This window comes from Sinohyriopsis cumingii, chromosome 8, assembly GCF_028554795.1.
Source record: "Sinohyriopsis cumingii isolate HCF-2022 chromosome 8, ASM2855479v2, whole genome shotgun sequence".
NCBI classification, from domain to species: domain Eukaryota; kingdom Metazoa; phylum Mollusca; class Bivalvia; order Unionida; family Unionidae; genus Sinohyriopsis; species Sinohyriopsis cumingii.
In genome coordinates this window covers 24,308,046-24,320,621 of record NC_142968.1, presented here as the reverse complement: position 1 = coordinate 24,320,621, position 12,576 = coordinate 24,308,046, and the positions used below count along the sequence as shown (strand labels likewise).

The window sequence follows — 12,576 nt, the reverse complement described above, 5'->3', positions numbered from 1 at the left end:
TATCGTATATGAAAGACTGATAATTATAGCAACAGAGGAGGTGAACGACCTCAATAAGACATCCCGCAGGTAAACGAGACGAGCATACTTTTTTATATATAAAAACCACTAATGACAAAAACAAAGTAACAAAATAAACTAAGCCAGTCAGAGAAACTCTCGGTAAGTTAGATGCTTTGGTTTGGCGTTATTGACCTTTTATTTTCATTTTCTTAGGAAGTTTTATTTTTTTCCAAAATGACGTTCTAGCAAAAGGATTGTCCATCTCCTCTGCTGCTTTTCGTCAATTGACTGACAGGAGCAACTTTGTTTAAATGTATTTGTTAAATATGGAGACAAATTTAACTTGACTTATTTCACGTTGCTGACTAAATACATGATGCACATATATGTAACACAGATTCATTTTCAAATTAGGTCTTTGCTGAATGCATTTTGTTCGACTAAAGTTTGCACGTTTCATCACCGTCAGCTCGCCATACACTTATTGTCACTGATAGCATGCCATACATGTATGGCCTAGATAGCTTGTAATATTACCATCCCCACAGTTCAAGGCCGATGTGGTTTATTTTGACTTACTAGAATTTTCTAGAAACTACTTGATGAGCCGAAATATTCTAGAACCGTATTAGTATGGTATAAATAGTGAAGCCACTGTATGTGCATTTGTATAAACTTCTGAAAGGAAAATAAGCAACAAGCAAGATATTCCTAGGTCCTACTATATACGGATATAAAGTATCGATCGTAACGCTAAAAGGTAAGTAGAGACTAATTCAATTTTAGACTAGGATATGCTCAGAGGAGGGAAGTTTTTAGTGGGTGGGGCGGGGCGGAATGAAATTGCCTACATCTACACATTAGGCAATTATACAGTTTATTGTTCAGCAGAGTTATCAAGAAATTATTGTACTGGACTTGCAATGAGAAATACTAGTACTGTGTAACGCTAGAAAAATTCACAATGCAAGTATAAACTTTCCATTATATGTAGTCAAGTTAATGCGCTTTACTAAGTTTTCTCTCTCTCTCTCTCTCTCTCTCTCTCTCTCACACACACACACACACACACACGCACTACCGATTTTCACGCAATTTCCCACCCTTCGTATTCGTATATTGATAAGTTTATTACCAACAACGCAAACAAAAAACAAAACGAGCAGTGCTAACGATTGTTTATTTATTTACCATATGCCTAACCATTATTATTATTATTATTATTGGACACTAATATTACTTTATTCAATGTTTTATCTTTGCTCAAGCACATCGTGAAAATAACGCCATCTTTGAACATCTGGTTCAGTTGAATGATCTTCGTGTACTTTTCCATTTCGGATCAAGCCCTTGTTTAACTTTAGTGTTCACTCATTTTTTTAATCAGCATTTCGATGATAATTACTATTTGTTTCAGAGTTACTTATATTTTAAAATTTGAATATATTTATTAAATGAGAAATTCTGTATCTGCATAAAGTTAGTCCGATTTGCCAACTATTCAACCTCGTAATGTGCTTTCAGCATCGAAAATAGATTGCACTAGAGGCCTAGAAAGATTTGACATCGGAAGTTAGCAGACTACATACATAGGTACAACCTCATTTCCACCAATATAAGTACAGCATACATATTGGAGCCCCATAAAAGCAATATTAGGGGTCAGAGGGGGGCTGGTTATTTATGCTCGGCCGATAGGTCCATTACAACTAACAATTACACATCTGCCAAGCTGTATTCTAACAGGTTCAAGTTCGGAAATGTAACAAACCCCTGTAAATACAGATTTTAATTGTTATTATTATTATTATTATTATTATTATTATTATTATTATTATTGATAAATGAAGGCCTAAAAATAGTACAGTTTTTATTTCAGTTATTGGGGTTTAAATACTAGTATATTGTGTTGCCATTGCTTTTCACGTGTTTATGCCTATGCAACATTTACATCAAATTTATAATCAAATAGCTAGACATAGGTAGTTTGAAGTACCGTAGAAGAAATAACCATGTCTCTCGAACATTCATGAATCTAACCAACCAATGAAAGCAAGCAAGCAAATAACTATTGAATATTAATGTTGCATTTTTCAAATCTCTTTTTAAATTTTGCTTTTACTTTTCTTCCATACAGCAGATATAAAAGATGGCAAAGTTCTTGATTCCTACGTTCGGTGACTTCCTGGTGTACGACAACATCTTTGATGACATGAACAGGGAGATGACCCGTCTACAACAGCATATGATGAGGGATTTCCGACACATGAGCAATGCTATGAATCGGTAGGGCACGCATCTTTATTTCCTGTCTCCATGTTTTCAAAGATTTTATTTTTATACGGATCATTCAGTGCTGCATAAAATATTTTCTTATCTGATGAATCGATTTATTTAGTGCTTATATATATATATATATATATATATATATATATATATATATATATATATATATATATATATATATATATACGCTGTACCAATGATATACCACAAGATTTATACATTTTTCATTTAAATCACATGCAAATACATATATCTGACCTTTGAACGGAATTAATACTAACTTTAGGCAGCTATGTATTGACCAAGTGATTGAACTCCTCACATCCCCAAGTGTGTCCGCTACAAAATTTAGTTCTTTGCCTTTTGTGGCTATTTACAATCACCTTTGCATATTGATAAGTTGATTATTTTCTTTTTTTAGTTTAACTTTTTCTTCACATTGAATAAATCAATATAAACACACTTATGATTTAAACGTGAAAAATTGTTTTAATAATAAAAGTAGCTCACTACAAACACTTGGTTAGCTACGCCTTTCATTTGAAACCTAAGCCATTCACCTACCGACTCATGGAAATTAATGTGGTGTAGAAACTAAGCGAAATGTCGAACCAAACAAGAGGTAATTTAACTATTTCAATATATTTACAGTTGATCTAAGTCATTATTCTGCTTTAGGAATAGTATCACTGACCATACGCTCTCTCTCTCTCTCTCTCTCTCTCTCTCTCTCACACACACACATACACACACACACATATATATATACATATATATATATATATATATATATATATATATATATATATATATATATATATATATATATATATATATATATATATATCCTTTGGTTGGTTTGACTTAACGTTTACCATCATTCACTTGTCCAGAGATAGGGGATGTCACAAACGAAAATCCTGTACGTTCGTCATTTCATAGATTTTAGCCCGTATCTTGCTACGATTTTCGATCGATCGAGAGACAGACAGACAGACATATGTACATACATACACAAAGAGAGGCCTTTGGATATTTTCATAATTAATTAATAATCATCAATTTTTGAGACATTATAGTATGTTTAAGAAACTGTAACAAAAATCAAAATAACAACACAGTATATATATCATGTAACCGAGGAATTTATTGTATAATGTCGATATGGTTGCAACTTTGAATCATTGATAAACACTGTAGATAAATCCCAAGGAAAGTGCGCACGTATCGTTACGACGAACAGTATTCTTGTAGATTACCTGGTGTACTTTCTATATCAAGGTTTAATTAAGCACACATTTCTTGTATCTCTCACTCCACATTTCTGCGTAGTTTGTCCGTTATGCCTGGGGGTGGGGTGGGGGACAGAAATCAGAAAGGATTTTAAAGAAAATGTATACCATGTTATATTCATTTAGAAACGAGGATTATTAATACTTTCTATCGTTATTTCTATATGTCACTAATAATTAATGTGTGTAAATTCATCATTGATCTAGAATCAACTGCAGACGATCGCTAGAATGTTTATATATGCGTATTATTGCGCCATGTCTGCGCTTGATGCCCCAGTGCTAGTCAACTTTAAACTGCCACACTGCAGACATCGTACCGATATTGATCTGGCGTTACGTCCAGACGATTGGTTCTCTATAGACTTTTGTGTGTGTTTGTTTTATGTCTCCGATAGAAGCGGAAAGGCGTTTAAAATTCATGTAAACCATAGTAAACTAAACACCAGAGCGGAGGACTAGATCAAAGCCCTATTTCTGAAGATATGAGCAAAAGAAGGACAGAAGTTACGTGGGTCGTATCATGTATTAATGATGCTTGTCTCTGACCCTTTAAAGTATACGTGTATACAGAAAGGATTGATCTCTCTGACATCGATCATGGATACGTAATTTCAAGCATACGTCCTTTGTATCTGGTTACGCGGGGAATTGTGTTAGTTTAGCTTCTTCTTTCAACATTATGTATATTCTGCCTGCACATAAACATATTTGGAAATTGTTTTAAATGTTATTGCCCGTTAGTTGAAATAGTTTTAATTCTTGGGTGAACATGAAATTGTAGTAGGAGGTGGAACTGTAATGGAAACAGGTAATGTCTTCTATGAAAGGAAGGTCACACTCTTTATTGCTGATAACTGGTTCGTGATTTACTTTATGTTTAGGGTTGAAAGTCATTCTCTTATTCATTACAGATTGACACCAACCATGGAGCCATCCGACCACGCGAGTGACCTAGCCCTTAGGGAACAGTTACAACTGATTAGGGACCCGATCGTCACAGAGGCTGATGGCACGCGTCGAATGAAGGTTCAGCTGGACCTCAGCCAATTCAAACCGGAAGAGTTGAACGTCACTGTCAAGGAAGGACAAGTGACAGTACATGCAAAGCACGAGGAAAAATCTGACACTTCTCATGTGTATCAGGAATTTTCCCGCTGCTTTGTCGTCCCAGAGGGTGTGGATGCTGATACTTTAACGTGCTCGTTGTCACGAGATGGTGTTCTCACAGTGACGTCATCTCCTCTGCCAATGATTGAAGCGCCAAAAGAGAAGAAGCTGCCCATTACACAGGAAAAATAAAGTGCTGCTCTCATTGTTGAAATCAGTTCTAAACAAACAGAAAAGGTCCATTGCATCGCTTTCTATATCAGTCTCCCCAACGGACGTGACGAATAAGTGGAATACTTCTGATTTTATTTCACAGTAACTTAATTAAATCGCAAAAATCGGTCGAAGTGTTTGACACTTAGACAAGAAAACGTGTTGAAACGGGTACTACTTCAATGGCTTTTGTGCGCTTTATTATGCTATTTATGAGAAACATTGTTTGTAGTAATATTACAGATAATAATTGCTTTGAATGAGACACCGCCATCTTGCAAAACATTCGATTAGGAGTCAGTATTTGTGCCCTCTAATTTTGTTATAATTTATGTTTTGTTCGCATCTCGTTTAGTAATACTGGAAAAACACGTATATCCAAAATGACTGTGGTAGTAAGACATACAATTATACACGACCTCCCCATTTCTTAAAGGGGTACAAGATCATTCAACTGATGACGTAATAGTATCATCATTGAGTGAAAACATTGACCTAGTTAGATAGTATGATGTAATTATAGCATGTATCAGTGTCTGTATTAACGAAATTTAGAATGTTAATACACTGAGAAAGTATATCTTCATACATTCAAAAAGTATATGTTAATACATTGAGAATGTATATTTTAATACACTGAGAAAGTACATGTTAATATATTGAGAAAGTATGTTAATACAAAGAAAGTATATGTTAATATATTGGGAAAGGATGTTAATACACTGAGAAAGTATATGTTAGTCCCGTCTATACTAGTGATTATTATTATCTGTGTATTTCATCATGAATGAATTTCAATAAATCTTGATTTTAATAAATGAAACATAACTTTCTTTGTTAATCTCTGATACATTTAGCTCTTCTCCCTTGCAACCTCTCTAGAATTGGAATCGCTTATCTATACAATATTATGTTGCCACGTCATATTAATATCAACTGATATTTCATATGGTGACATGACATTGCACCTGGTATTATAGTCCATATGAAACAGGAAGAATATACATTTTCAAGTTCGTTAGCTTTGATAAATACATCGATTACCAAAAGAAAGTACATGTTCATTTTCAATTATGAAAGGATAATAAGACTCGTATTGGTGGCAGCCACTCGAAACATAATTTTCCTTTATACACTTATTGAAATGATGCAATCTTTCTTCCCGTAAATCAACCTTTGTGTGTTATTATTTTCGATGATAACATCAGCTGAAATGTAAAAAGAATGTTAAAATCAGAAATTGCAAAGTGTATTCATACATTACATGTATGAGAAGTGACAATAGTTGCTGTTTTTCTGTTTAACGCCATTTCTCAGCGGGTGGTAGGCAACATATGGCGACCTGTATGAGTGGTGGAGGAAGAATCCGGAAAAAAACCCACGGCTATTAAACACTGACCCACGGAAAGCTACTGTCAGCTGTATCACATACCCCCGTTAGTCGAGCCAGATACGCGAACCCATGTGAACAAAGATTAGATGGCAATAATCGGTAGATTCAAGGGTATTAGATAACTCGGCCACCCGGTTTACATTCAAAACGTACCAAAGTCAAAACATACCCAAGTCAAAACTTACCCAAGTCAAAACATATCCAACAGCTACCATACACAGCAGGAGGAGGCAAAACATAGGGTACCACTGATTAACATTTTTATGTTATTAATAAGGAGGGACCAATCGTTAAGCTGTGCACGGTGGCCCGCATAGGGTCCCAAACATCCTATCTACGCTACACGTACTCAGATCGAAACGTACACAAGTCAAAACTTGCTCTAGTCAAAACGTACCCAAGTCAAAATGCATCTATCTATATAATAACAATAATAATAATAATAATAATAATAATAATGAGGACTTTGTATAGCGCCTAATCTTTAGAAGCTCTAAGCGCTTTACAACATTAGACAACACATGTAAGATAAAAGACATAATAATATTATTACAAAAACAAACACCATGAGATTAGAAAAACATTAAAAAATAAAAAACATGCTGGGAATATTTCAGGTGGGAAACATTATTAGGTCTTTAAATTTGTTCTTGCAGTCGAAATAAGTCAGTTTTGAGAGCCCTCTTGAATGTGATCACTGTGTCTTTGTGTCTAAGTTGAGTGGGCAATTCATTCCACGTTGCTGGGCCGTGGTATGCAAAAGAACGCTGTCCATATGATTTTGTTTTCATAGTGGGAATAATGAGTATACGATTGTCAGAAGAGGAGCGTAAGTATCTTGCTGGTGTGTACACATGGGTGAGATCAGATAGGTATGTTGGACTAGAGTCCGACAGTGAAACGTAGCACAGAGAACAAATTTTGTGTTTGATTCTGGATCGAATGGATAGCCAGTATAGGGTACAGAGCAGCGGAGAGGTGTGCTCTGATCGTGGTGCTCTAAGTATGATCCGAGCTGCTGTGTTTTGAACTTTTTGAAGTTTGTGGAGTAGATATTTAGATGAACCAGACAGAACTGAGTTACAATAGTCCAGTCTTGAAAGTACAAATGAACACACAAGTGTTTTAGTGGCATCAGCTGAAAGATATTTGCGAATGGAGCTGATGCGTCTCAGCTCAAGATATGCAGCCTTGCATATGTTCATGACATGTTGGTGCAATGTGAGAGTACTGTCCAGAGTAACACCTAGATTTCGTACTGATTGTTGAATTTGATGTTGGCGTTGCTGATATTTATTGCTTGAGGTAAAGGATGTGAATGAGAAAGTCTTTGTGTTGTGATCAGAATAGCCTCAGTTTTATCATCATTCATCTGCAGCTTGTTACATGTCATCCATTATTTCACATCAGAAATGCACCTCTCTACACCTTGGATGGTAGCATCAACTTCAGTTGGGTGTGCTAGATTTGTATATTTGGGTGTCATCAGCGTACAATTGGTGAGACACTGGATGATGATCTATGACACATGAGAGCGACTGAGTGTACATAATGAAGAGAACAGGTCCAAGAACAAACCGCTGTGGAACACCACAACATAGATCAACTGGGCTCGAGTGTATTCCATTTGCAGATACAATCTGTGTCCTGTTGACCAAGTAGGACTTGAACGCTGCAGACAAATCAAGAAGGGTGAGGAATGTAATCTTTCCGCTATCCAACGCAGAGAGAATGTCATTAACTACCTTTAGAAGAGTAGTTTCAGTACTGTGGCAAGGGCGATATGCAGATTGTACATTGCTAAAAAGACTGTTTGAATTTAGATGAGATACAAACTGGGATAGAACAACCTTTTCTAAGATTTTTTATATGAATGGAAGATTAGAAACTGGGCGGTAGTTCTTTAAATCGTTATGGTCTAGTGTTGGTTTCTTCAGCAGAGGCTTTACAATGGCAGTTTTGAAATATGATGGGAATACCCCGGATGAGAGAAAGGTATTAATAACATCAGTTAGTGAAGGCAATACTAGATCTAAGCACTCAAGCAGCAATGATGTTGGAATTGGATCAAGTTCACATGACTTTGGTGCACTCTTCATCAGGATTGTACGTACGAAATCCATAGAGACAGGTTCAAATGCTGCTAATGGTTGCCGCTCAAATTCTGTATCCCAACTGTATGGTGATGACGAGTCAATTGAAACTGTGGTGTCAATCTTATCTCTAATGGTTTGTACTTTGTCACGGAAGAAATTTGCAAACATGTCCGGAAGGTCGACTGGAAAGAAAATAGTTGGAAGTGGTGTTAATTTGTTCCTTGATATTAGCTTGTTAGTAATCTCGAAGAGCTCTTTGCAGCTGGAACTTTCCATGATTTTAGTAGTGTAGTGGGCTGATTTCGCTGCATGGACTATATTTGTGACATTCTTCTTAGCGACTTCATAGATTTGCTTATGAATAGTGAGTATTGTGGAAAGCCAGAGCCTCTCAGCTTTACGGTGGTCTCTTTTAGCAGTGCGAAGCTGGTCCCTAACACTGCTATACCATGGAGAACACTTCTGAATTAATACTCTGCACTTGGTAGCTGGGGCATGTTTGTCGAGCAATGAACGCAGACAGTTATCGAGTTGTTCTGCGGTAGGAGGTAAGCAAGTTGTTAGGTTAGCTTGGATGTCGTGCATTAGTGTGGTTCCATTTATCATACGGAGGTTTCTCTTAGCAGCAAAAAAGGTGGAGGGTTAGGGACTGATACGTCAAGATGGCATATAATGCAGAGGTGATATGATGCAAGGTCATGGGATACCAGGGAGGACCGTAGAATATTATCATCAGGTCTATGAAAAATCCAGTCTAAAATGTGACCATGTTTATGGGTGGGTTGGTTAACTGACTGTTTGAGGTTGAAAACATTAATGGAATCTATGAGTTTTTGATGTATTTGAGTCTCCGGGACAGTCAAAGTGAAAGTTGAAATCTCCAAGAATAATCAGGTTGCCACCAATCGAATTTCCATAGTCCAGGAGATTCGGAAACTTCTCCAAAAAGAGAGAGTCAGCCAGCTTGTTTTTTTCTACTAGGAGGAGGGCGGTATAGGTAGAAAAAATGGACTGACCTTTCCTCCAGTGTGAGTGTGGTTTGGACTAGTTCAAACGATGTGTGGACGAAATTGAATGTTGTGGTGTAGTTAAGACGTTTTATCATATATATATATATATATATATATATATATATATATATATATATATATAAAACTATGCATTCATGTATCTATCTGGCTTATTTTTATTTTCATCTATTACAGACCGGTTTGATTTGCAAATCACACATCATAGAATATTGTACTGATTTATTCGAAATTAAATTATTCAAAAGACGCTCAATATCAAATTAACATTCAAAGGCCATATGGTGTTAATTATTCACGATATCCTTTCTACACTGTTCAAACACAAACGCGATACAAAACCATCTATGCCTATTTACAACTTACTGGGAAGTAATATCTGCTGATATACGGAACATTCTGGATATAAAACTTACTAAATGTCCGAAGCTAGTGTTAGATGTGTATACATTTTGACTTAGGTGAGTTTTTACTTCAGTGAGTCCAGACTTTGGTACATTTTGATCTGCTTCAAGCCACCCGGGGCCCCAGTGATAGTTACATAAACGTTGCCGAATAAAGGACCGAATGGACCCAAAATGTATTAGTTTCACATTTCATTCTGTTGTTTGTTTGTTTGGGGTTTTCTTTTAATAACAAAGTCAGTTCGATAAGCGGCCCTATAAGACAAAACAAAAAAGCAAAGAAACAAGCCAAATCATACCACCGAACTACCGATGGAGCAATATAACTATATATCAGAGATAACCTTTTCTGGGTGAGCTTTTACGTATGGATAATAGACGTCAGACTTACGTGAAAAAAATCTCAAAAAGGGAATGGAATAGTACGAAGACCGTTCAATCACGATTGTGAACTAAGGGAAGCAACTTTTCCTGTAATTAAGAGTCCAAGAATTGTAACAGCTTCCAAACTAAAATGTCACCTGACGTAGAGTGTGTCTTGAGAGTGTCTTGAGAGAGAGAGAGAGAGAGAGAGAGAGAGAGAGAATTATAAATATACACCAGATAGAACGGAATGTGCTATCACTGGATTCCTATAGGATAATGCTTGATAATAGTAGGCAGAATTAATATTTCAATACAAATCATACTGTCCTACAGGTTAGAGGATTTTTAATTCGTACTCTACGAAACCAAGAACACGGGTAAACGACACTCATCGCCTTCCCTTGATTTCTTTCACAGGAATCCGGAATGACTGTGTAAATACAGGAGAAGTAATTACAAGGTCGTCATGCGAGTGGGTCTGCCACACACGAGTGCATATAACACCGATTGAGTAACATTTATTGGTGATGTGTGCTTACTCGTGAGGAAATATGGGCTTGTGTGTGCAGGCAAGGTGATGGGTGCCATTAACCCGCGGTCCTGGGTTCGAATCTCTGTAGAGTACGAATTAAAAATTCCCTAACTTGTATGATAGTATTATTATATATTACTGTGGAGTTTTTATTCATCAAAGTAACTGAACTGTAACTGGCTAAGACATGACAAAATAATGTGTTTTACCTCTTATAAGAGAAAATCGTTGCTTGAAAAGTTTTAACAACTAACCTTTGGTTTGAAAGAAGATATGATTTATTAGAGAAATATTTGTAACTTAAAAATTTTCTGTTCTTTATTTTCCTCTACCTTTTCGTCATCACGACAACTAAATAAATAAGACTTTATCTAGCTAGCAACAACCCGATGCGAACTCCAGCATCAATCGTATGTGTTGTATAGTCGCAATCGATCTATTCATATTAGAAAATGTAGAATGATAATAGAAAGTTGAGTTTATTGGGCATTTTTTGGTTTGCTTTGTTTTGTTCACATTTGGTTTATATCAGGTTCAGCTGATGGATGTTTTCTATCATAAGTAAAATTATATTACATAACAATTTAAAAAGAAAATGTTTGTTTTTTTTAAAAAAATATTTCCATATGTGTTTTATGTGGGGGGGGGGCAAGAACAAAGAAAGAAGTAGTTACTATAGAAATTTGATCCAAGTTGAAATAACCTGGTTTTAATCAAATTCTCATCAGGTAATAAACAATATTTGTATTTTATAACGTAATTTGAATCAATTTCAAATGTTAACTCGTTTTACTTTTTTTCAGAATTTAATTTGTTACCCTGCTGCATTGTCACCTTGTTAACCTGTCTCGGGTATACCATTTTATTATATAATGTTGTTGTTTTGGGAGGTACTTTCTTTTTCTACTTTCGTTTTTCATTGTCAGTATACATTCGAATGTGATATGCGTGTATTCGTTTTCATTCTTAATGATCCAGTGTTCAGATTGTTGTTTATTCTACATGTCACATTTTAGGAAATCATTATTTCATATCTTTGAAAAATATTCTTGATTTTTATTCCTTTTAAATCATGTAAGCTTTCTGTTTATGGTATCACCGATGTACATATGTTATTATATATTGGCATAGATCCTTTGTAGATATGTTTATTACACAATGGCCGACTATTGTCTATCGGGTCCCATCTGTAACAAGATTGATCTCATAATTTCCGTTTCCAAAGTGCAAGCGTTATTTGTTTAGTCTTTTCGGTCTTCAAAATTGAGTTCAACCGTATAATTGTCACACTGTAAAAAGGGGCGAAGCCGATTTGGGATTAAATTTTAGGAAGGTATTGCAATTAATTTCGTGGATAAGGTGGTTATTTATAATAAAAGGAAATGATATTGTTCTTAGTGGGAACTCCTACTCAGAACATGTAATTAAATGAATAATCAAACAAGAATCAAAGTATGAAATTTGTGTACAAAATACGATTGATATATGGATCTATCACCATATGTGTTCAATGTTTAGCATTTAAACATAACATGAATAATGTTTCATCTATTAAAAAAGGTGTCAAACTATACGAATTAAAAAGGTATGAATAAGGTATGATTCTGTCCCCAAAGGTCATGAAAATAGAATTTTACAAGCAATGAATACTGTTTCATCCATCAATAATATATATTTGATTCCAGATTTTAACATCACGAAGTATTTCCAGTTTCATAGCTCTCGTCGATTGGTCAAGGAGCCACCATGCATACTCGGCCCCACCCAGTTTTCCGAGGAAGCCTTCGACAGCCTCCGTATTCGCTGTATATCCGTTGGTCCCGAAGCTTTGGTCATTCACGGCGAGAAAACCA

At 35.7% G+C, this 12,576-nt stretch overlaps 1 protein-coding gene across 2 annotated transcripts; it reads left to right on the top strand.

Moving 5' to 3' along the window:
* The first annotated feature begins 580 nt into the window (after positions 1 to 580).
* On the top strand, positions 581 to 5,732 carry LOC149793151 (alpha-crystallin B chain-like). Of its 2 annotated transcripts, none has more exons than XM_089967074.1 (3): positions 581 to 763; positions 2,144 to 2,289; positions 4,496 to 5,732. In XM_089967074.1, the coding sequence occupies exons 2-3, from the start codon at positions 2,153 to 2,155 to the stop codon at positions 4,881 to 4,883; spliced, it is 525 nt and encodes a 174-aa protein (XP_089823200.1). In that variant the 5' UTR covers positions 581 to 763; positions 2,144 to 2,152; the 3' UTR covers positions 4,884 to 5,732. The 2 variants fall into 2 exon arrangements, with proteins under 2 accessions (XP_089823200.1, XP_089823199.1); XM_089967073.1 differs by having other exon boundaries at positions 2,141 to 2,289.
* Positions 5,733 to 12,576: the final 6,844 nt, after the last annotated feature.

Coding starts and splice junctions, on each gene's coding strand:
- LOC149793151 (XM_089967074.1), top strand. CDS start 2,153: ATGGCAAAGTTCTTGATTCCTACGTTCGGTGACTTCCTGGTGTACGAC. Junction 2,290..4,495: donor ATGAGCAATGCTATGAATCG/GTAGGGCACGCA, acceptor TATTCATTACAG/ATTGACACCAACCATGGAGC.